This window comes from Zootermopsis nevadensis, unplaced genomic scaffold (assembly GCF_977971745.1).
Source record: "Zootermopsis nevadensis isolate Lab colony 2312 unplaced genomic scaffold, Znev_1.0 Znev_ptg000020l, whole genome shotgun sequence".
In the NCBI taxonomy this organism is placed as follows: domain Eukaryota; kingdom Metazoa; phylum Arthropoda; class Insecta; order Blattodea; family Termopsidae; genus Zootermopsis; species Zootermopsis nevadensis.
The window spans coordinates 14923448-14948104 of record NW_028259152.1 but is presented as its reverse complement, the minus strand read 5'-3'; the positions used below and the strand labels follow the sequence as shown (position 1 = coordinate 14948104).

Here is a 24657-nt window from a genome sequence, read left to right as displayed (position 1 = left end):
AGCCGTGTACTCAAATGTTTATTTGAAAGTTACAGTCTACTGGCAAAACTAAGAATTAGCTGTTATTTGGTAAGGGAAGACGTTTAAAAGTATTTAATAAAGAATATAAAGGAATCTTTTACCAAGAGAATCTATTAAGGTCATAATATCGTCCTTCTAGAGTTCATTGGCATTGTTTTCGCGTACTAGAACTGAACACAATGACCACAAAATCATGTTACGTGACGTGATGCGAGCGGTTTCTTAAAGTCTACTAGCGACACCAGTGTCGAGTCTTGAAACACTTTTGTTAGGTTATGTTGACAACCAAATTAAAGCCACAAACAGATTTTAAGTGACATGCAGAGTTATACACGGAAATGTATCTGGCATACTTAGTAATCACTGACCTGTTAGCATGTTTGTATTCCATTAAACGACCTTACGTTAACTTTGCACCTGCTGTTATTATAAAACTTACACTAATTTCAAACACCGTCGCGAACTGACTGACAGTCACCACAATTCTCGAGATAATTCACGGCCGATCAACACACTACTGCTGTCTGGTGGCAAGCCATCGCACTATGAGAAAGTTCAATTGTTAATTTGATACAAATGGAGGACGTTCTTTAAATTGTTTCGTTCTGCAAAAATTTAATTAAAACAAAACGAAGAACATAAAACGACTCTCTGAAATTCCCTCTCAAGTTTCAAAGGTCAGACGCTCACTCAGGCAGCCAATGTAATGTTCGAGCGATAAGACGGCTCTAGATGTAATTTGATGTGGTTCGAATCTCAGTACAGGCTATCATGATTGGTGTTAGTCTTTTGTTATAGTAGCTGCAAAAGAACGCTGTAATAAAGCCTGCAAATTGATATAAACCGCCAACTACTTAATTATTTACTACTCACCATTTATTTCAAAAGTCTCATGAAGCTATATAAATTTTTCAGCTGAAAACTGTGATAAATAATTCAAAATTTAAAGAATAATTAAGCTTATATTATAGTCTCTCTTCTGGAATTTCTCTGTGAAATAAAAGTTTGACATGGAATAATCTGAAGTCTAATTCGAACAAATTGAAGATGTCATGATTAATTACTTCTTAATACTTTGATTTAATAAATAAAACCTGATAACATTTATGTTTCTTAATCTCGTTCATCAACTTTACTCGTATCTCCGACCAGGTCTAAACTCCAACCTTAAACAAGCAAACTACGTTGAGGTAACTTTGATGTAACACGAGATTTTTGGGGTTGAGTCCAAACTGGGTCGACACATCCATTATGCCCCCAGCTAACGGATACAGAAAAGTTTGTCGGTCGTTCATCATAACGTACGGTTATAGTTAGCCGTATCCCCCACCCCCACCCCCCGCAGGCGAATGTCTCAAAACTGACCGCAGCGCATTTTATGTTCTAACATTTAATGTTTTATAATTCTCCCTTCATACAAAAACCCTTTGTGAGACTGTTGTGAAAGAACATGTGTTTGAAATTTATTACGCCTGGAGCAAACGTAAAGCCATAAAGAATTGGATTCTAGAGTATTTGACCGTAGGGTTTATCGTTTTACATGAAATCAACTGCAGATAGGTTCAAGGTTTGGCTCTTTAAAGAAGTTTCATCACAGCGTTCCATTACTTAGAGCAGTGGTATTCAACCTTTTTTGTTCGCGTACCCCCAGATATAATTTCTCTTCGACTTTGTACCCCCAAAGTTGTTGGTGTATAATTAAAGTTATACATAGTACATCTAAAATAAATTAAATAAATTACATCCAAAATAATGTATTAAATCTCTCCCTGATTATTCAGTGTTTATCATAAAATAATATTTTTATTAAATTTCACGTACCCTTTAAGATGTCTTCGCGTACCCCAGGTTTGTTTATCACTGACTTAGATAAACATGCCATAAAATTTAACAATGTCTGAAGTATATTTGAAATTGTCGATAGAACTCGGACGATGTCCATCATAATATTCATAAAATTCAGTGGTTAATAACTGGAAACTAATTTAACACGCCAGCTCTAACAACAACGTGACATAATCTGATTAATTTTAAAAACGTACAGATTTTATTATGACAAAGAATTACATACAGCAGTCGGTTCGATTCCCGAAAGAGGCAGCAATCTTCCTATTTGTCACAACTGAGCCTATATCGGCTCTCAGATCCTCATATCCAATAGGCGCCTGGCGTTCTTAATCGTGGGGTAAAACAGATGGACACTGGAGCTGATTACTGACTTCTTTGTTTTAATTAATAGAGTCCAACCTTCCAGTCCCCAGTCCATCAGATCAAGTGTGAACTTCTTGGCACCTTTTCACGTTCCCTTACTTCTAATAAATTCAATAAATACTTCACATATGTGGGTGATGGACGCCAAGCTCCAGTGTGGTCAGCATCTCACTTTAAGCTGTAGATACATCACATTCTATTGGCCCTCAAAATTACTCTATCGTCGTGTGATAAATTGCGATCCAACTTAATGGGTATCCGTGTATAGAATGCATATTCTCCCTAGCAAACAGAGTAGAGGCTGTGTGGTCTAGGACCATAGCAGGAGTTATAAGCATAACAAAAATGTTACGTGGAGAGAGATTGTAATTTTAGGACTGATTATAATTTTTTACGAGTGAATTTTACGTTTGAAATATGGCAATAGTTGGGCAGTTTGACAAACATATCTGCACAATTTCAGTTATTACACAACAAAACTGCACACTAGTGAACATAGACACGCATAATTATTGTATAATTATGGATACAGGCCTATAACATCTACTGTCCTTTGTATACGGATGGCTAACTAGGCTGTTTAAGCGTCTGAAATTCTTGCTTAAACTTTAAAATATTTGTGCGTAAAGATATTATTGGCATATACGAGCGTAAAATGAATAAAACACAATATTTCCTTTTGAAATTTTTGAAGCAGTAGAATGACTCGCAAACATTAGTGACAATAACGTTTATTTCCAGTAATTTTAATAACTTCAAAACAATTACATTAAAGTTTGATTTGAACATCTATTTCTTATAACCAGAATTAGAGAAAAATCTAACAAACTAGCTCCCACCTTCAGTTCACCATCTACACACGACACACGTCTGATGGTATCGGTTAGCAATATTTCTAAGATAATTCAGATCTGCAAAATTCTAGTGGAAGATCACGATATTATCTTTGTGTAGTCAGTATAACAGATCTGTAGTTCGCGTATATTTATCACAGTTCAGTGATAAATTTCACAGGTCTCTAGATTGTTAAAAGTAATGTAGGCCAAATGAGTGTCATTTGCATCCTAGCTTCGATTTCTATAATCTACCTACACAGTCCTTTAAGGACTTTGTAACTTTCAACTGTTACTGCTCTATTCATGGATGTGATATCAGTGCCTCTAACAGGCACACTAATAATAAACTTACCCTTCTAATATATTCAGGTAATACGAAATGTAGTATTAATATTCAGATAGGAAAATCCTGCCTATGTGTATAAAATCGAAAATATATTTTTACTTTTAAACAACTTGGAATAGCTGATTAAAATAATTACAGAATAGGATTCTAAAATTTTTCAGGTATTAATAAAAATATGCTTATTAATTTATTTATACTTTTTTTATATGGCTCACTGAAGTTTGATTAATAACGAATATTAGGTGAAAAAATACATACGGGGCAGATTTAATCCATCAGGCATTGTGAATCCGCGTTTTTGTGAACCGCTGGACCGATATGTTCGCGGATTTATATAAACTTTCTACATTACTTAGCATTTGGTTTTATACGCTCTCAGCCCTGCAATGCATTTAAAGCTAACAACAAAATCATTTTTTAATGTACGATGTTTTCTCATATCCAGAAAATTCACACGCATTCCACCAACAACACAGTTTTCAAATTTCTTCCAGACATTAAATTGGGTTTAAGCGTCGACTAGGCTTAAAATAGGACGATGAGATAATGATAAGAGGAGCACCGGACAGAAGCCTGCAATTTTAATATCAGCTTGAGAGCATGTTCTACTAACACATAATTTAAAACCAATCGATAACTGCAAACTGCAATTTTAATGTACGACGCCAGTGCAACTATCGATTTGGTTCTTCTCGCCGTATATATATATATAGAATTCTGGAATTGACGTCACTTAGAAGTCTACGAAAATAGATTTCGCGATCGGACATACAAAGCTGTTAAATTACGTTACCACTGATTACCGTCGTCCACAGCCTTTAACACGAATGAATCTGCTTCGCCGCGTTGTATAAAAGTATATAATAACTTAGACCATAAATAAGGAAAAATATTCATTGCCTCAACGTGTTGTCTCCATTTCTTGATTGTTTGTGGATTGCAAAATGTGAACTTAACGACTGTCATGTAATTTGAACTAGGCCCCTATATATCCAAAGAGACCGGTTCAGTAAAGTTGTGTCCAAAATATTTTTAATTTAAAATCGTTAGATATCTAATACGCAGAACAGCCATCTTGACGTAAAAGTGTTTTGTTAAAATTACAGTTGATTCTGGAGTCTTTTTTTATTTATTATTAGTGTTAAAATATTCTTGTGTTGTATAACACCCATTTAGCAAAGTATTGTGTGTACATCTTTTTAAGTAATATCGCATTATTATTATTATACTACACAGGCATACCTCGGAGATATTGCGGATTCGGTTCCGGACCACCGCAATAAAGCGAGTCACACGATTTTCTTGGTTTCCCAGTGCATTTAAAAGTTATGTTTACATTATACTCTAGTCTATTAAGTGTGCAATAGCGTTATGTCTAAAGAAACATTGCGAGAATTACCAAAATGTGACACAGAGACACGAAGTGAGCACATGCTGTTGGAAAAATGACGCCCGATAGACTTGCTCGACGCAGGGTTACCACAAAGCTTCAATTTGTAAAAAAAACGCAATATCTGCGAAGCGCAATAAAACGAGGTATGCCTGTATAAACAAAAATTCGAAATTTCGATCATTTGCATCCACCTTTTTCTAACATACGGAACAAATTCTCTTTTGAGAAGCTTATTGTCGCTGAGGTAGTCAAGAATTTGCATATCTTTTATGGGCATTACTATGTTTACACAGCCCACCACCGATCCTTACCCTGAGCTACTTTATAAAAATATATTCAAATGTTATCCATCCAACTGCTTAAAAGCTTTAAGACCTTTACCGGAAAATTCGACAGCCACGCCCACAAAATCCTCAAACAACGAGTACCAAATTCTTCTTTCTCTCGCATTGTTTGGAAGAATGACTAAATCAGAATATCGCTAAATTTTGAAAAAAATTCAGCTTTAGGTGAATATAAATTTTTATTGCTTGATGGTAGTCGTTTTATTTACATGTGTGTGCAAATATTTCACCAGAAAATAGCTGCTTAGGCCTCAGTCTTTCCATCTGCCCCTTTACACAATTGTACTTACGCAGAACGCTTGTAATCGGTATTCACCAATATTTGAGGGAATTATTTTGTCGAATTGATTAGGACGGACGGCGATGTCTCACAGACGTAGGAAGAAAGGTCTGCAATGCCCTAGGCCTGGTACCACAGACAATTTTCGGGTTGGGGCCTAGTTTAAATGACAGCAATCAAAATGTTCTAGCTTATCAGTTGCGCTTGTCTTGTGCTCCTAACACATTGAGACTCCGGAAACTAATCCGAGCGACTTCATTTCCACGGGGATTTCCGAATCTGCCCTCCCCGAAATAGTTTGAGAAAATTTCTTAAGAACTTAGCTTACGGTGAAGGTTTACGGTTCCCCAAAATCCAAAATAAATTCTAATGTTCATAGAACGTCTTCAAATAATTCTTTTAAGAAATACTGACATTTGTGCATTATCAAAATTTTATTAACTGTGAAATTCTAAAATTTCAAACCCGGTCAGACCTCTAATATCAGAGACAATAAGTTATATTGTATATTTTAAATAAAATTATAAGTCACAACTTTTAACTAGTTTTATTATATTTTACATTAGTCTTATAATGTTCTAATGTTAACATAACCTCTGTCGGGATAAACATAAGAATGTCTGTACAAAAATTTAGCCTCATTTTGACATAGCCCTTAATAGACGCTGTAACATAAAGTTCACATCAATCAATAAAATGACACAGGCTAATTGAAATGGTAATTTTTAATTTAGTTTGAACCGTAAACATAACTATATGAAATATATTGAACCAGGACTGCATATAAAAATGCTTTGTACATGAAATGTTATTATTATTATTAGTGTTCTGTCTGACAACAGGTCCATATGAACAGGATCCTTCCAACCTTTTCTCGGACTGGGACCTGTTCATATACGTTCTTGGCAGATGATCCAGAAGTGGTTTGCCATTACCTTCTTCTGTGTGTGAATGGAGTAATTGTTGGGGTGCCACGGAGAAAACGGGGAAGCCCCCGGAGGAAAACTCCGTGTTGCCTAGACCACGGCCTTGCCCAACACAAGTTATAAATTCGGGCACCGCCGGGAATCGAACCCGAGACCCCAGGATTACACAGATAAAATTATAAAGGTGTTAGTTATCAAATACCTCAGCATCGTCCACATCAGGTGACTTTACAGGTTTGATGAATTATTTCAGGCTGTTCTAAAAGGTGTGGTTCACTGTGATCTAGATTAAATCCTATAGTTCAGGAAAGATTTTATGTAAAAGAGTTTTATTACGTGGTCGACCACATTTCTTAAATAGATTTCTATGACATCTCATTAGACGCGTATTTCAAATACATCGTATCTTGCTTTATCTCCTTGAATCTTAAAGTATAGTACTTCTAAAACAAAGGCTTTTCCCAAGGTCACGTATCTTTTATGTAATAAAACTGGTAATGTACGCTTACAAACAAAATCATAGCTGTAAGATAAAATTATTTTCTTCAGTTGCACCTGAATACACTCTAACGCCACTGAACTGTATAATAAACAGCCTGACTCGGATTCTTTGAGAATTTCTCAAATGTTGCCATGTCACGATCATATGATAGGTCACACTCACAGATTTGAAACCAATATGTCACGTGCGTTCCAGTTCTTTTTCTGTCCTGGGCAGTTATCAGACTACGTGCCTGTACGAATACGCGAGGGCGAAGCTTCTATGAGCTGTAAACGAGAAGTCTGAGAGACGAGATTGATATATAGCGACTGAGAGTGGAAGAAGATTGGGGCTTTTAAGAAACTTTTAGGGATATCTAGATTTTCAGAGAACAGGGTTGCTAAACTAGAGATGGACAAGGTAATAGGAAGAAATGGTATTGTGTTTAGTTGTGAAATACATGTTAAGAATTTTACATATGGAAGTATGAAAAAAAAATCATTGGGGGAAGAATTTATTAAAATAGGACTGGAATGTATTTGACAAGACTCAAAATGGAGCAGTGTGAGTAGGATTTAAAAAAATAAAGAAACATATATTTGCACAGAATGACAGAATGTTTACAAATATGAGAGAGAATAGGTCATTTTTATTTTACTGTGGGGTGAATCTATGCTTGGGAAGAACACAAAATGTTTTGAACAAAGGATGTTAAAAGTGAATCCGCAATGTTCAGAATTGTTATTTGGAAGCTCATAGGAATGAAGAAATAAATTCAGAAAGGAAGATGCCTTCTGTGTGTCGAGAATGAAGATGATTTATATTTTGGAATAAAGAGATGGAGAGAGCTAGTCTTGAATAGAAAATGGTTTATTGTTATAGAAGAGTTAGTTTACAAGAAAATAAATTTTACTAATGGTGTAGAATCTAGACATGAGGAAACTGCTTTTACAAAATTCAATGTAAACGTGACAGAACACAGTAAGAAGTTTATAATTTAAATTGGGGTAGAAGGAGTAGAATTATGGTGATAAGGACAAATACATATGCGGGATAGTGGTGCAATTAGAGCTGTGTACCGCAACAAAATCGGGGTTACGTGGACAAATCTTTTGTACAGAGATCTCTCAACTAAATAGATGATTTTATATATGAATTTGTGCAATCCTGGGGAATAACTTAATAGATTTAAGATTTCGGGTGTTTTATCACTTTTTCTGTTCGCAGTTGCTTCGTTCCACGTAACTACGTGCCACTTACCAGACATATTGTTCTAAAATGCGTATACTGGTGTATGTAAGTTTTTCTTGTGCTGTATTATTAATAACATTCTGCCACATTTGTCTACATTCTTTGATATATTAACATTCTCATCATACAAAGGTGCATGTAAGTTGTACTTGGCTTCTGTGTTCAGCTGTAATTTGTTTGTAAAAAGACCGCTACAGGTTTTTCGGAACAACTGGTCGGGTGGCTGATGGTATAAAATTGTCACTTGTATTGGAGGAATCTTGTAGACATCACACATAAAACCTTGAATCCTTGAAATGACGAGTGCATTAAGATGAACTTAAGGAAATGAAAGACCGACTACATTCGCTTATTTATTTGGAAAGGGCGACTTTAATCTAAGAAAATAAGGAACATGGACGCGCCGCGCTGGGATGGCAACTTCTCTGACAGGCGAAATACGCGTGTAGTCTACCGTCACTCAACAGGCGATTGTATATTTCACAATTAACCCAATGCAGTATAAGTTCAGTCGACTCGTTTCGCCGCAACTCTAACCATTTCACTATAATATTCAACCTCGAGTATTATTTCGTATTACTGTCTTGTTTTCATGAAGTCAGTCCAAACGTTCCGTGCCAAAGTTTCAGTTCAGAACTTATGAATAATTCATATTCGAACATTTTCGTAGTTTTGTTCGGTATTTCCAGAACAGAATCACCTATCAAATTTCTTCCCAGTTCGTCATTTGACCCCTGTCATTCTGCGATGTTGATAGACCATGATTAAAAATATACAAAAACTTAACAAAACAATTCAAGTTTGTTTAGAGTAAACCCTGGCCTGTAGTACATTGTACTGTTTGTGTTCATCATCAACAATTTAAAGTAAGTAGACTTTTTTCCAGAAAGTAGTTTGTATCTGATACAGAGTCGTCGAAAAGTCACGCAACTCATTCCTGGCATATCTTCTGGCAAAAATATGTTACACTAAATTAAAAAATGTGTTATTAAGTGCTGAAAACGTCCTTAGTGTTCAGAGATACATTTATTCCTATCCTCATGCCTGATGCAATCGGTAAAGAATTTCTGTAATTACGTTTGAAATTCACAGCTCAATGTTTTCTTTCAATTCTTCTAATGGGTCGTTTCTTAAAAGAACTCTTTCAAAAAACATCAAAGCAGAAATCCTGTGGCGACAATCGAATTGTACTGAATAACAAACATTAATAAACATTTGAATATGAGTTGCGTGATTTTACAGTCACCCTGTATGAACAAGGGGGTACGAAGCGCACGCAATGGAGACAACCGGAAGGCACAGAGACTGCAACGAATGTACTGGACCCCAGCCAACCAAGCTAAAATAATTAATGGTACACAGAGGAAGCGTACTCTGCTTAATGACGCATATTTTAACTCTTAGACAAATATACAGACCATAGTAAATGTCGCGTAAACACCCTACTCTTAAAAATACGAAGTTCCTGAAACCTCAAGAAAGATTTGGCATTAAGTACTATATACAATAATCCTATTATAGTTATGTTGAATATATTTTAATCTGTACGTATTTCCATAGTGGGCGGGAGGACTAAGTAAAGATTCTAGAATAAATTTTATCAAGTAGGCCTATTTTCTGAATATAATACGCTCGTAAATTCTCGTCAATGTAATTTTCATACTTTTTTCGATTTCCTTCATTTTACTTCATACATACAAAATCAAGCTCCAAACAGGATGGCATCTGAAGGAAGTCAATTAAATCTCGTACACCGTGAGTATGGCCACGGTGGTCTAGCGGTTAGAACGCTGGCCTTGTAATCCTGGGGGTCTCGGGTTCGATTCCCGGCGGTGCCCGAATTTATAACTTGTGTTGGGCAAGGCCGTTGTCTAGGCAACACGGAGTTTTCCTCCGGGGGCTTCCCCGGTTTCTCCGTGGCATCCCAACAATTACTCCATTCACACACAGAAGAAGGCAATGGCAAACCACTTCTGGATCATCTGCCAAGAACGTATATGAACAGGTCCCAGTCCGAGAAAAGGATGGAAGGATCCTGTTCATATGGACCTGTCGTCAGACAGAACACTAAATAATAATAAGATGAGGTGGTCTAGCGGTTAGAACGCTGGCCTTGTAATCCTGGGGTCTCGGGTTCGATTTCCGGCGGTGCCCGAATTTGTAACTTGTGTTGGGCAAGGCCGTGGTCTAGGCAACACGGAGTTTTCCTCCGTGGCATCCCAACAATTACTCCATTCACACACAGAAGAAGGCAATGGCAAACCACTTCTGGATCATCTGCCAAGAACGTATATGAACAGGTCCCAGTCCGAGAAAAGGATGGAAGGATCCTGTTCATATGGACCTGTCGTCAGACAGAACACTAAATAAATAAAAAACACCGTGAGTAACTGGCGATTCTGTTAACGAAACCAGTGATGGAATTCCATTAAAGATCTTTAGACTGTCCAACATATTGTAGTCTCGATACTAAGTCGTTTTTATGTACACAAAATCCAAAGTGGCCTCTTCTTGGAAATCCACAAAGACAAACTGATCGGCCTCTGTAAATGTTAATAGCTGACACAAAATCAGTATTCCCTTTTTACAGAGAACTTTATCATCTACTTTTATTGAAATGGAATTCAAATTGTATTGAACAGTGTATTTAAAATCGACGAACAAACTGACAGTACTGATTCAAAGCTGTCGGTATTTTAATACATTTTTAGTACATCAAAGAAAATTTAAATTAAACGTTCTGGATCACAGGCCGTAATTAAATACTTCCCACACCGCAAAATAGCTAAATTATGTAACCGCAGATGGGAGGACAGTATTAAAATTAATCTCAAAAACATAATTTTGATTGGCGATGCCAAAACTCCGTCCAAGAACTTTTTTGTGACGTTTCGTGACACACAAGTTTCTAACGGTGGGAAGTTCTCAGCAGCGCCAAACACTTCTTGCTGACTGTCCACAGCTGCGTATTTAATGAAAGGCAATTGGATTGTTTTCTGCATCTGGAGACAGTCTCATTTATCCACACTCTAAAAAGCGAAAGTAGTTGATAAAAATTGAAAGTGAGAGGAAAAGAGAGTGATAAATGGAGAGTAAGAGGAAAATTTTGGCGAGAGAATTAAGAAGACGGAGAAAGTAACAGGAGTAGGAGAGAATTACTTAATGAGGAACATCATAACCTTTATTCTTCACAAGGCATTATTACGGTGGACAAACCAAGTAAGATTGATCGGTGTGACATCTATTACGCTTGGCGGAGATTACAAAAATCATAATATCTGAAGGGAAAATTAGTTGTCTAATCCAGGCGTAGAGATCGCGCGAGTAATGGTGGCACCTAAATGCGCGATGTGTAAGCCGAGAGAGGGGAGTTCAGTAGTAGTGGGGGGTCGCACAACCTCAGCTGCGGTGACGCACCGAACTAAACACAGCTAGAGCTACAAACCAACTGAAGCTGACACCCCTCTAGCGCGTGATTCGGACGGGTCCATCTCATACGACCATAATCAGTCCTTTGCGCAAGTAACAACACTTCTCGCACGCAGTCTAGAAGCGAGGATATTATTAATATTGAAATTAAAGAAATGTAGTGTGGAATACATTCAACTGGCTCGGGATGTAATTTAGTAGCGGGATCTTGTGATCACAATAATGAAACTTCCTGTTCAGTAAAAGGCGGTAAATTTCTTGGTCAGATGAACAAGCTCACAAGAAAGGCTTCGCTCTATGAAATAAGTCGGTTATCTTACTTAATCAGTCCGATAGTTGACTTCTTGGCTAGAATCCCACGTACTGAGAGTGTTTTTGTAAGTTATCTACAGACACTAGTGAGCAGAAATATGTCAGTCCATGACGAATACAGACCTGCGCTGTAGACACATTCGCATTTGTGATTGCACTACACACCCTGAAGCTATTCAGAAACTTAGACTTGACCTAAATAAATTTCAAATCAACTGTCACTGTAGGTACAGACTCACGACATGAGGGGTAACTGTGGCATTCTAACAAATAATCTAAACCAGCCGGAAGTAGACCGAGACAATTGAATATATAGGATTTAAGGTTTTCACGGCGGTGAGACTGAAGATTACTGTCTTCTGGGTTGTTGCGACACGTAGTCTGATAACGGTTTTCCGACGTTTCAGAAGACCTTGCCGCTGCCATTATCAGAACGGCGCAACAACCCAGAAGACAGCCATCTTCAGACAACAGAATTTTAACAAATTTCTTCTAAATCTTCGGCGTCTGTAAACAACATATTTTCTATTTTTTAAATTGTTAGGATAAGCAATGAATATCTCTAAATAATCGAGGTTATAATTAAGAGTTAGTTCTCTTTGTATGGAACAATAAAACCTTCTTAAAATCTAATTCTAATGACTGTAATGTAGTCATCTTTGTTATTATAACTAATTAGATTAAGGAAAGAAGATCATATATTTAGAATTTTACAGTAAACACACCGTGTGGCAAGTGCTAGAGAATTTTTATTATTTTGCTATATTAAATTTCTCGAGGGCATTAGAACAGAAATAACTGAAATTTCCAATTTTATCTATGCCTGCGATAAGACTACCGGGTCACTATGGCAGCAAGGCTCCTGTTAATCGTCATCGCACAGGGTAAGTGATGATTTTGCTTTGAGGGTAATTTGATGTTATTTGTAACATCTGCTTAATGCTGATAATGGTAATTCAGATTTGTAAACTGATTTTTTAAATAACGTGTAACGTTACAAAACTTGAAGGAACATTCCATAGTTACTATTAATTTTAAAATTTCAATATTATTTTCTTAATTTTGTTTATTTCTTTACATGTTTGTTTTATCACTGAGTTGTTTCAATAAAAATATTAGTGATTTTTTCATGAAACAGGTTTGTTATGAAGCATGATTGCAGAGTGTCTAATTAAATCCCTAAGCAGCAAATTTCTCACCCGCCAAACCCAGCAGAGGGACGGTTAGTAAAGGTAAAATTAATTTCAGAATTCGTTCCCAAAATACCACTGGCTTCAAGGCGGAGGCCATTGGAAAATCAACCTTTGGAAATAAATATAAAGTTCTTTAGAAGCGTAAATTGTAGCCTGGTGCTGTAAATAGGCATACTGAAAATGAGTTGGTGACCAACACCTAACCTCGCTACGTGAGAGGGGCATTCACTTGACGGCAGAGGTCGTCAGTTCGAGGGCAATGATTTAAGACCAAGGCAAAAATTCCAACCCCAATCATTACAATGTATGAATGGAACGAGTGAAGGCGTTGTTATTAAATTAAAAATATTAACGCCAGTTTTTTAACTTGGAAATAGCCCCTACACTAATTTGGAAATGAATGCCAGACATAAACACCATTGTGAAAATATTTCAGACTTTAGAAGTCTTGGAAACAAATAAAACACAAACAGTTCGAAAACAACTGAAAACAACCAAGGGAAGGCAACTGAAACCATTTGAATCGAACTCACGTTAATTCAACTCAATAAAATCCAGAGAAAATCCAACTAAATCTAACTGTAGGAAGTAAAAAAAATAAAATAAGTTACCTGAATGCAACGGAACAAAACAATTCAACCCACCACAATCGAAAGCATCGGAAAGAACACCAACACAGAAAATCTTCCTAACTGAACTCCTACCGATACAAGGAAACTCGACTATCAACCAGAAATCTAGCCAGCCAAATCTAACTGAATTGAACGGAAAATGAACTATTTCAACCCAACTAGTCCGTATTTTCAGCCAGACACATAAGCCATTCTTCCATTGAACTGTCTCTATTCGGTTAGAAAACCACAACGTTCATAGTTGTATGTCCTATCAGCTGAAAAATATGGAGGCAAGGAATATAATGAGGAAACTGAGACAAAATTATAGTATTATATCTGAAGATAGAACCAGAAAAAGGCACAATTGTGTAATTCAGACCTTGTACAATTAAAACCAACCTAAAAATTGGATACCCAGATCGACTATGCTGAAATTGTTCGTTAAAGGTTCCAGTCTGGAACTACGGGCATATAAGACCATCGGTCAATGACCACGTTCCATCAGTTCCCATCTAGAATTTGTTCCAACTCCTTAATTATTTAACGGGATCCATTTGGTCGAAATTTTTGAAATCGATTGGCTAATCCGGTTTATTACCTGGACAGATTCCTTAAGTTTTCTATATGTCTTTTGATTTTAATTTACAGAATTTCCACCCCTCTTCACCTTATCATCGTTCATAAGTGTGTTTGGCTATTTTAGATAATTTCTCCGTTCAGACCTTCTCTAAGGTTTCCGTGTCTTCTTGAAAGAGCACGTCTGATGGTCTCTAGTTCCACTTCGCTCACATAGCTCCTGCTGATTACAAGGAAATATTTGGGCGAAATTTGTTGCTTAAAATTTCCTTCGTGGTCACATGAACGAATTCCTTAAAGTATGTTTTGATTGAATTCTGCCTGTTGTTTTGTATGGGTGCGAAACGTGGCCCCTCACTCTGAGGGAGGAACACAGATTGCAGGTGTTTGAGAATCGGGTGTTGAGGAGGATATTTCGGCCTAGGAGGGAAGACGATGGGGCGTGGAGAAAACTGCATAATGATGAGCTTAAATATCTGTACTCCTCCCCCAATATTGTCGGGGTGATTAAGTCCAGAAGAATGAGATGGGCGGGGCATGTGGCACGCATGGATGGGACAAGAATTGTGCACCGGGTATTGGTTGGGAAGCCTGAGAGAAAGAGACCACTGGGGAGACCTAGACGTAGATGGGAGGATAATCTCAGGCGGGATCTATGGGAGATAGGAGTTGAAGGAGACTGGATTTTGTTGGCTCAGGACAGGGTCCGGTGGAGGGCTTTTGTTAATTCGGTGATGAACCTACGGGTTCCGTAAGTCATCTGGTTGGTTGGGTCCACTATTTGGGAAGCCTGAGTGGAAGAGACAGCTGGGGAGACCTAGACGTAGATGGGAGGATAATCTCAGGCGGGATCTATGGGAGATAGGAGTTGAAGGAGACTGGATTTTGTTGGCCCAGGACAGGGTCCGGTGGAGGGCTTTTGTTAATTCGGTGATGAACCTACGGGTTCCGTAAGTCATCTAGTTAGTTAGCAAGTGTTTTTATTGAAAGAGAGTTTTGACGTGTAATTGGTCGCTGATCCATTTGAATATGTTCTTAATTCTTTCACACATGGGATTAACACAACAGTAGAAACAATTTTTATGAAGCAATTATCAAGTTCTACCATAGACAATCAGCGATCCTACAAATAGACAATACGAGATGTGAGATTGGACAGGTTTTTGAAGGAAAATTATATAAAGTATATCTCAATACCAAAAGTTTGCCACTACAAGAAAACAAATGTCATCTTATACGTCTGAGCGCTTATTATACAAAGAGTAGAATGTTCCTCTCATCAAATTGTGCTGACTACGCGGTTGCCATTTGTAGAATACTCGTTGCTGTATATTAAATACGATAGTACATAACGAAACTTTAAGTGTACTCATTCGACAAATAATCTCGCAGTTTTGAGCTCTCTACTATCCTACAATGCTCAAAACTAAGTAAAAGTTTGTACGTGTCCAAATACTGATGGCGGATTACATTCTACTACTGGAGCATTAGAATAATAATCTCACGTTTTGAAACGTGATTAAATTTTCAAAAGAACTAAAACGTGCAATAACACAATATATCGCACGAACACGAATGTAAAATATATTTTATAAATTATATTTCGCGTTGTTTAACAAGTCGAACTCAAACTGATAATCACACATAAATAAAGACGATAAATATAACAATTATTAACTGCTTTAAACAAAAAATATACGTCGTTACCGAAACTAAAATAGATACTTGTGGGTTATCGGGACACGTCGCTTTAAAAATAGGTTAGGTTAGGTTAGGTTAGGTTAGGTTAGGTTAGGTTAGGTTAGTTTAGTTTAGGTTAGGTTAGGTTACATTAGTTTATGTTAGTTTAGGTTAGGTTAGGTTAGGTTAGGTTAGATTATGTTAGGTTAGGTTAGATTAGGTTAGGTTACATTAGTTTATGTTAGTTTAGGTTAGGTTAGATTAGGTTAGGTTAGGTTAGGTTAGGTTACATTAGTTTATGTTAGTTTAGGTTAGGTTAGATTAGGTTAGGTTAGGTTACATTAGTTTATGTTAGTTTAGGTTAGGTAAGATTAGGTTAGGTTAGGTTAGGTTAATGTGTGTGGATAAATGACATATACTTAAAAGTTATTATATTTTATTTCAATAAATGACAACTAACCTAACCTAACCTAACCTATTTTTAAAGCGGTGTGTCTCGATAACCCACAAGTACCCTAAAATATAATTTCCATATGTAGCAGTCTAATAGAGAGCAGAACTTTGAACTTTATTTACGTTCCTTCAATAATATATACGCTTTCTGAGATACGTTTACCTACGTGACATTTACAGGTAAAATCTTTCCGAAATGAAAGATAAAAAACATCATCTGTCTTGGTTTCACGAGCCGGTAGCAACCAACCACTGGCACAGATCAATAAACCCACAGACCCAGGCATAACAGCACACTCGTATGTTGGTGGAAGGGAAGTTCGGTGATATTTCGTTGACGTGGAAGCAAGTAACACAGTAACACACTTAACTTGGTTTATCCATTTTCACAACATCACTAATTCCGTTATTACATTAGTTTCTGTAATTGAACTATGAAACAAGCCGTTCTTCAGCTGACTGAAACCTTTCATGTCACGGTCAAAGTTCCAGGAACGAACATGGTTTTCACAAAGGCCAATTTATTACTAAATATTATAGATTAATAAACTTTAAAACTTGGACGGTTGCTCTCTTTCTGCATCAAATCTAATATGACTTCAAATTTCTGAACAGTTAACAAACCGTAAGCAATTACGAAGTACAAGTTGACCTTATCAAACAGACCCAATTAATTTATACAGCTTCAACTTCTCCCCAAACACAAGTTATGCAAGTATCTTCGTCGTTGAAAAGCGTATAAGCCATTATAAACAAAACACAGCTCCAGAAATTCCAGCATCGAAGCCCTTCCTATGAATTTGGTTAAGTTTCTTTGTACTAGATTTCAAAGCCATAGGAAGATTATATATGACTTGTGTGCGTACAAAACTTCGCATGAAATCTGGCAATCAATTACGGTAAAGAAACAAAAGGGATCGAAGTCAGGACGTCCAAAACCATTCCTGCCAACATATCTCTCTTAAACAGCACGAAAATAATTCGTGTGCTGACAGTTAGCAAAACAGACCTATCCAGTGGCGGACAACAACTGTTTTAAATTATATTTAAAAATGGAAAAAAAAATCCTTGCTAGGTGAAAACATGCTTACATACACACGCACACATATACATATATACATCGTAAACACTTGATTAGAAGTCTTATCTCATATTATTATTTATTTATTTAGTGTTCTGTCTGACGACAGGTCCATATGAACAGGATCCTTCCATCCTTTTCTCGGACTGGGACCTGTTCATATACGTTCTTCGCAGATGATCCAGAAGTGGTTTGCCATTCCCTTCTTCTGTGTGTGAATGGAGTAATTGTTGGGATGCCACGGAGAAACCGGGGAAGCCCCCGGAGGAAAACTCCGTGTTGCCTAGACCACGGCCTTGCCCAACACAAGTTATAAATTCGGGCACCGCCGGGAATCGAACCCCAGACCCCAGGATTACAAGGCCAGCGTTATAACCGCTAGACCACCGTGGCACGCTTATCTCATATTACACATTATATTTATGGACATAAAGTTTTCAGTCGGAAACAACTTCATTAAGTTTAGGAAAAAAAATATGGTTTACGCAATTATCATTTAAACATTTTAACGGGGCAATTTCGGTGGAATATGGTTTGTTTTTACGGAAGCACATAACAAAATTAAAACAAAATACAACGCGTAATTTTTAAAGCAACTTTTTCCGAACAAAATTATATGTGTTTCTGTATTTGGTGTAATTATTTACGCTGACACCGCCGCTAGAATAGGATGATTGAAATTTTACTGTTAACCTGTAATTATTTACATTGCATTCACTAGTTTAATTGATATACTTTCTGTTTACTTGGTGCCTGACAATGAGAGTTGCACTACCAAGAACGTAATTAAACTGAAGTTCATGACAGCCGCTTGCATTACTGCACGTTCTCCGATGTTATATCACTAATAATGGCATATATATATATATAAATATATATATATATATAGGTTAGTTATTTCCTTCGTCACTTTATGTATACAGTTATGTCAAAAGCTAAAGCAGACGTATATGGTATAACACACGTAGATTGTGGTGGTAGGATCTGACAATGGAGACACTATAAACGTAGAATGCCAATAGTAAATTGACTTGTGGTCGCCAAAAGCTCAGTCTTGATGTACTTTTTCTACATAACAGTGCTGCTGCAGATATATATCAAAGACACTATAGATCCGCCATGCGAACAATCAATTTCAAGTGTTAATGGTCTTAGACCTCCTGAGTGATAAAACGCTGAATGCATTAAACGAAAAAGTGCACCGACAAATAACATTGTTTCATTATATACACGAACTCAAGAAATGCCATCCAAAATTTTCTACAAATTAAAACGCTGGCCTTGTAATCCTGGGGTCTCGGGTTCGATTCCCGGCGGTGCCCGAATTTATAACTTGTTTTGGGCAAGGCCGTGGTCTAGGCAACACGGAGTTTTCCTCCGTGGCATCCCAACAATTACTCCATTCACACACAGAAGAAGGTAATGGCACACCACTTCTGGATCATCTGCCAAGAACGTAAATGAACAGGTCCCAGTCCGAGAAAAGGATGGAAGGATCCTGTTCATATGGACCTGTCGTCAGACAGAACACTGAATAAATAAATAAATAAGGTATTTATAAAATAAGATGAGGGGATATTTGCCTGCAAGTTATGGGAATTACTTAAAAATTTGTGTAAACAGAACAAGTTAACCGAATTTGTTTTGCAAGGTGAATTGTAACAAATGCAGAGTTAATTTTCGTCTATTCTCTATAGTACTGATCTTATAAATATGAATAACGTATTTTTCCCATTGTATTCAACCGATTTGAGATTGTTATATTTATAATTATGCTCCTACATTCTATCTATGATAATAGAAATACTGACGATATCAATAGTATTGTATCATCAATGTCATTGTTGTTTTATAATTATTACATGTACTCTTGCCAGAGATTTGGGTGCAATTATTTCTCATCTTTAAGCACTGGTGAACACCGACACACAATGGTTTAATTTTATGATATTAGCCCTTTCCTTAAATTGTGAGATGTTTCTACCCCAACCGTTTTCGTAGGGAATCTATTTAAGGATTTCCTGGTATTGTTTCCGGATATGTTTCTTGTCCCTAATTACAATTCCTGTGGCTCCAATGATTACCAGTGTGGTAAACCATTTCGTGTTTCGCATTCGCTAAATTTCTATGCTTAAATTTTTGTATCTTCATTTCTTCCCAGGCTCCCGTATTTCATCCATATTCGACAATTTTGCTACAATCATCAGTAAGCAAATATGTTTCTTCCTTTCAAATATCATGTATCACTTTCTTGTTCTTTTTGATGCCAAATATTTTGCATATTGAGGAATGTAGATGTTTACAGACTTTATAATGTCTTATTACGTATTCATTCTTTGTCAGAATGAGATATCCTTATGTCCATAATCTTTATACAGTCCGCTTCTATATCCAACTTATTCTTCCAAAATATTCCCTTACAATATTTTGTATTGAATGTCTGAACCTCAGTTGCCAAAATTGTATATTATGTTTGTCCCTTTAATGTCTCCAAAATTCATCCATCAGTAAGATTATTCCTCACCCATCAATTTTTCATGTAAGATGCTTGGAAATTTTCCATGCATTTTTCTTTCGTCCTATTTTCCTTTTATATTATTTGCTTTTATGTTTTTTTTTATTTTGTTGTTTTGTTCAACTTTGAAAGATTTCTTAAACTTTTTATCTCTTTGTAGCAACGCTGAGTTCGTTACGTAGGTATGTCCTTACAATTTGTAACCGAAGACCTTCTCTACTTCCTACATATTGCACCAAGTTCGTAGTTTCTGCCATGTAGGATTATTTAAACTACATCAATAAATTTCCTCTGTCTTCCTCTGGAAACTCATAAGAGATCAATACCAGCTGCTGGGTAACGCAGTCCAAGAACTTTTAGCTGTTTTCTTGTTCTTGTATTAAGTTTTCGTATTTATTCTAGATAAAAATAGAATCCAAAACTACATCTTTGTACCGGTACTGCTAATTATTCAGTTGTTTGCATTTTGTTTCTTGTTTTCAAAATAAATCTTAACCTCCTCACATAACTCTCCCTCAACTTTTCTTCTTCATATTTGTGTTTTATATCATGGCTCTCTTGTAAAACCAATTGCTTATAAACTTTCATCGTTTACAATTCTTTAATTTCATTATTCATTGTGTTTGTTATGTGCTGTTTTCTGTAAACTCTGTCATTTTTAAAGATATTTGCACAAAGTTTTCTAACCCAAACCCAATACTCTGTCATTGCAAAAAAAAATTAAATTTTTATTTCATATCTTTAATTATTTCTCACTTCTCCCAAGCGCCTTCCTTTCAGTCCCATATACTTGGCACACAAATTTAAATGTACTTAATTCATGAGTTAAGAAAATAAACTCTATACAAAGACGTGGCGACAATGATTCACCCTGCAATATTCCTCTATATATTTGGAATAATTTTGATTTCGTCATTTAATGATTTATTGTCAGTTCAAGCATTTCGCTTCATTTCTCCACAGACAATTTGACCGACTTAATTTTATTGTTCACTCATATCAGTTTGATTGGCGTTTTTGTCCATCAAATATTGAACACTACCAAATGCTGTCTCGTAACCAATCCATGCTATATTTAAACCATCATTCCTCTTCTTGGAGTTCTCCAGTAATGCTCTTGACATCAACAGTTAACACTACGTTCATGTTATCCAAGTTTTCTTCGTCAATGCTCACAATGTTGTTGTTCTCTTTGTCTCTCTTGTGATTCCCTTAATTATCCCGCGTACGTCTGATATTTGTTTTCTTCTACGTTTTTTCCTTGGTTTAACAACACTTTATTATCTTCTTTTCAGAAATGTTGAATTCTCTCTCTCCATAATCAGTATACTGCTTTAAAATTTTGTATTATGTGACTGTTTTTATGTGCATTAAACAACTTACAATTTTTTATTCACTTTCTCCTGCTCCGTGGGATCCATTTATTACATTTATTTCCTTCGTGAGTTCACTATTAGGTTAGGTTAGGTTAGGTTAGGTTGTTAGTCTATCTGCGTTTCCTCTGCGTAGTTACGAGGTTTCCCGTCAGAGCATTGCTGTCGACCCCATGTAGTAATGTGATTATCTTTGGTTCCATTCTCATTGGTTTCGCACAAGTAGCCAAGGTAACAATCTATTCACTGTGGTATTGCCCCGCCTACCATAGTAAGGCTACTTGAAATCGTATTACCACTTGTTGGATTTCAACGTTCTTGGTCTCTTATTCTCCACCACAGATGTTTGTGGAGTTTATCAGCATAGTAGTGTACGCCTTGGTCTAGGGAATTTCTCCAAGGTTAACTCCTACTGACCCACCATGTTCTGTGAAGATGTTCAGCAGGGCTCCATCTTGTGGAATATCTGTTCATCACGCACGGACGGTCTTGAGTAAATAGAATCTGTATATTGGCATCATATTCCCCTTGTGAGGGTAAGGGTCACTCTCTTTCCCCAGCCCCTAAGATAACTATTATTATTATTATTATTATTATTATTATTATTATTATTCCATCTATTCGCCACTTTATGGGGTATTTACTTCTATGTACCCGAGACAACCTTTGCCCCTCAGATATATAGTGTAACAGCAATTTTCCGAAATATATTTTATTTTTAATATGTATTACATGTATTATATAGTTTTATTATAAGGCATGACTATATATTTTACGACAGCGTCTTTCGAATGATGAATGAAGATCCTAAAATGACAGTTTTCTAAAGTTAACGTCCTCTAAACTCATATATTTTATAATCTCTTTGTTGTAACCTTTCTATATTTATTAATGTATAATTGTGTTCCTCTCTTATTCTGTATTTGTAATTGTCCTTCTGGTTGTTAATATAGCAAACTAATAATAATTTAATTGTATCGAATCATCATCATTCTATATTTCTCATAGCCTCAAAATTTCGTATCAATAATAGCTGTATGTAATTTAAGTTCTAAAGAATGAGAAAATTTTGATATGTTCTCTTTGTTAGTAATAAAATACACTAAACGAAGTCAAGAGTAAAACTATCCATGATGATTAACTATGCACTACACCATGCAGATGAATAGAGACATAGTAATATAGCGTCACTGAATTTAAACCTCCGCACTAGAAGGCCGGCGGCCAGCTTCTTAGCCTCCCGAGGAGAATAACAGGGTACCCATTTTGTAGGAAGTTGGCTGAGCCTCAAAGTCTGTTTTAATCCTTCAACCCTGCAGGGAATCGAACTGCGCCAGTCCCTCCCATTGCCTACTAACTACATTGACTGAAATTTATGAGCTCAGTGAAAAAGTCCAGCCATTATTACCCTCATCGCTGAAGGACACCATGAGGATGTTCTAACTCATTGCGCTAAATGTGCAGAAATTTGTCAGCTTAACAGCCTCCCCTCCCAGTAAAATGCCTATCGCATGAAGAGGCAAAGCTCAGAACAGAAGACTCATCTTTGTTACTGTGTAAAACACCATCTTCATTTTTTTTTGTGACATAACTGGTATATCTCAATACAAATTATTGTTTAACAAAGTGTCGTAGCCTCGTTATTTGTTTCTGCCAGGCTGTACAAAATTTCAATCGAGTAACAAACAATTTCAGATATTATCTCCAGCTAATTGAAATAACTGACAGCTTCACATTAAACCTCGTTTCTAAAATCTTGAAGGACACGTGAAAGATTAAATGAAGACAGATGAGTTAAAAAATGTTGATTGAATTTCACTGTCACTCGTCTGTAATAATTAAGCAAGCCACCACGTTCTGTCATATTTTCAAGATATAAATCCTATATTGTCTTCCACTTGATATTCTTGATCTTGCAACGTGTATTGCATGTGTGGTATTGAACACACTTGATTCTGTTAACACTTTTGCTTCGACTTGGTTTTAGGGACAGAAATGACACAATATATCTTCAAGTATTCAGAAGTGTTCAAACAATCCTGAAACTGAAGATTTCCGTCTTCTGGGTTGTTGCGCTGTGTAGTCTGGTCGATGTTTACCAACGTTTCAGAGGTCATACTGCCTCCATCATCAGGGCGATGAGTATGAAGATTTCTGTCTTCTGGGTTGTTGCGACGTGTAGTCTGGTCGATGTTTACCAACGTTTCAGAGGTCATACTGCCTCCATCATCAGGGCGATGAGTATGAAGATTTCTGTCTTCTGGGTTGTTGCGACGTGTAGTCTGGTCGATGTTTACCAACGTTTCAGAGGTCATACTGCCTCCATCATCAGGGCGATGAGTATGAAGATTTCCGTCTTCTGGGTTGTTGCGACGTGTAGTCTGGTCGATGTTTACCAACGTTTCAGAGGTCATACTGCCTCCATCATCAGGGCGATGAGTATGAAGATTTCTGTCTTCTGGGTTGTTGCGACGTGTAGTCTGGTCGATGTTAACCAACGTTTCAGAGGTCATACTGCCTCCATCGTCAGGGCGATGAGTATGAAGATTTCTGTCTTCTGGGCTGTTGCGCTGTGTAGTCTGGTCGATGTTAACAACGTTTCAGAGGTCATACTGCCTCCGTCATCAGGGCGATGAGTATGAAGATTTCTGTCTTCTGGGTTGTTGCACTGTGTAGTCTGGTCGATGTTAACCAACGTTTCAGAGGTCATACTGCCTCCATCATCAGGGCGATGAGTATGAAGATTTCCGTCTTCTGGGTTGTTGCGACGTGTAGTCTGGTCGATGTTTACCAACGTTTCAGAGGTCATACTGCCTCCATCATCAGGGCGATGAGTATGAAGATTTCTGTCTTCTGGGTTGTTGCGACGTGTAGTCTGGTCGATGTTAACCAACGTTTCAGAGGTCATACTGCCTCCATCGTCAGGGCGATGAGTATGAAGATTTCTGTCTTCTGGGCTGTTGCGCTGTGTAGTCTGGTCGATGTTAACAACGTTTCAGAGGTCATACTGCCTCCGTCATCAGGGCGATGAGTATGAAGATTTCTGTCTTCTGGGTTGTTGCGCTGTGTAGTCTGGTCGATGTTAACCAACGTTTCAGAGGTCATACTGCCTCCATCATCAGGGCGATGAGTATGAAGATTTCTGACTTCTGGGTTGTTGCGCTGTGTAGTCTGGTCGATGTTTACCAACGTTTCAGAGGTCTTTGCTGCCTCCGTCATCAGGGCAATCATCGCAGATACTATTAATCAATAATTCTGAGTAATTTTGTACTTTATTTTCAGTCAAGTCATGCAAATTAGCACCCGAAATCAAGTTTCACATTTTGATTAATAGTAATATCA

At 36.9% G+C, this 24657-nt stretch overlaps 1 protein-coding gene across 3 annotated transcripts in view; it reads right to left on the bottom strand.

The window, feature by feature from the left end:
* LOC110831017 (limbic system-associated membrane protein) overlaps positions 1-24657 on the bottom strand; it is a 457320-nt gene that overhangs the window by 247307 nt on the left and 185356 nt on the right. Inside the window, exon 1 of one of the 3 annotated variants that reach the window (XM_022066527.2) lies at positions 390-477. The exons of the other annotated variants lie outside the window; for them this stretch is intronic. Within the exon in view, the coding sequence (XP_021922219.1) occupies positions 390-399 (10 nt within the window). The 5' untranslated portion in view covers positions 400-477. Of the gene's footprint in view, positions 1-389; positions 478-24657 lie in introns of those variants that run through there. 3 annotated transcript variants of the gene reach the window in all.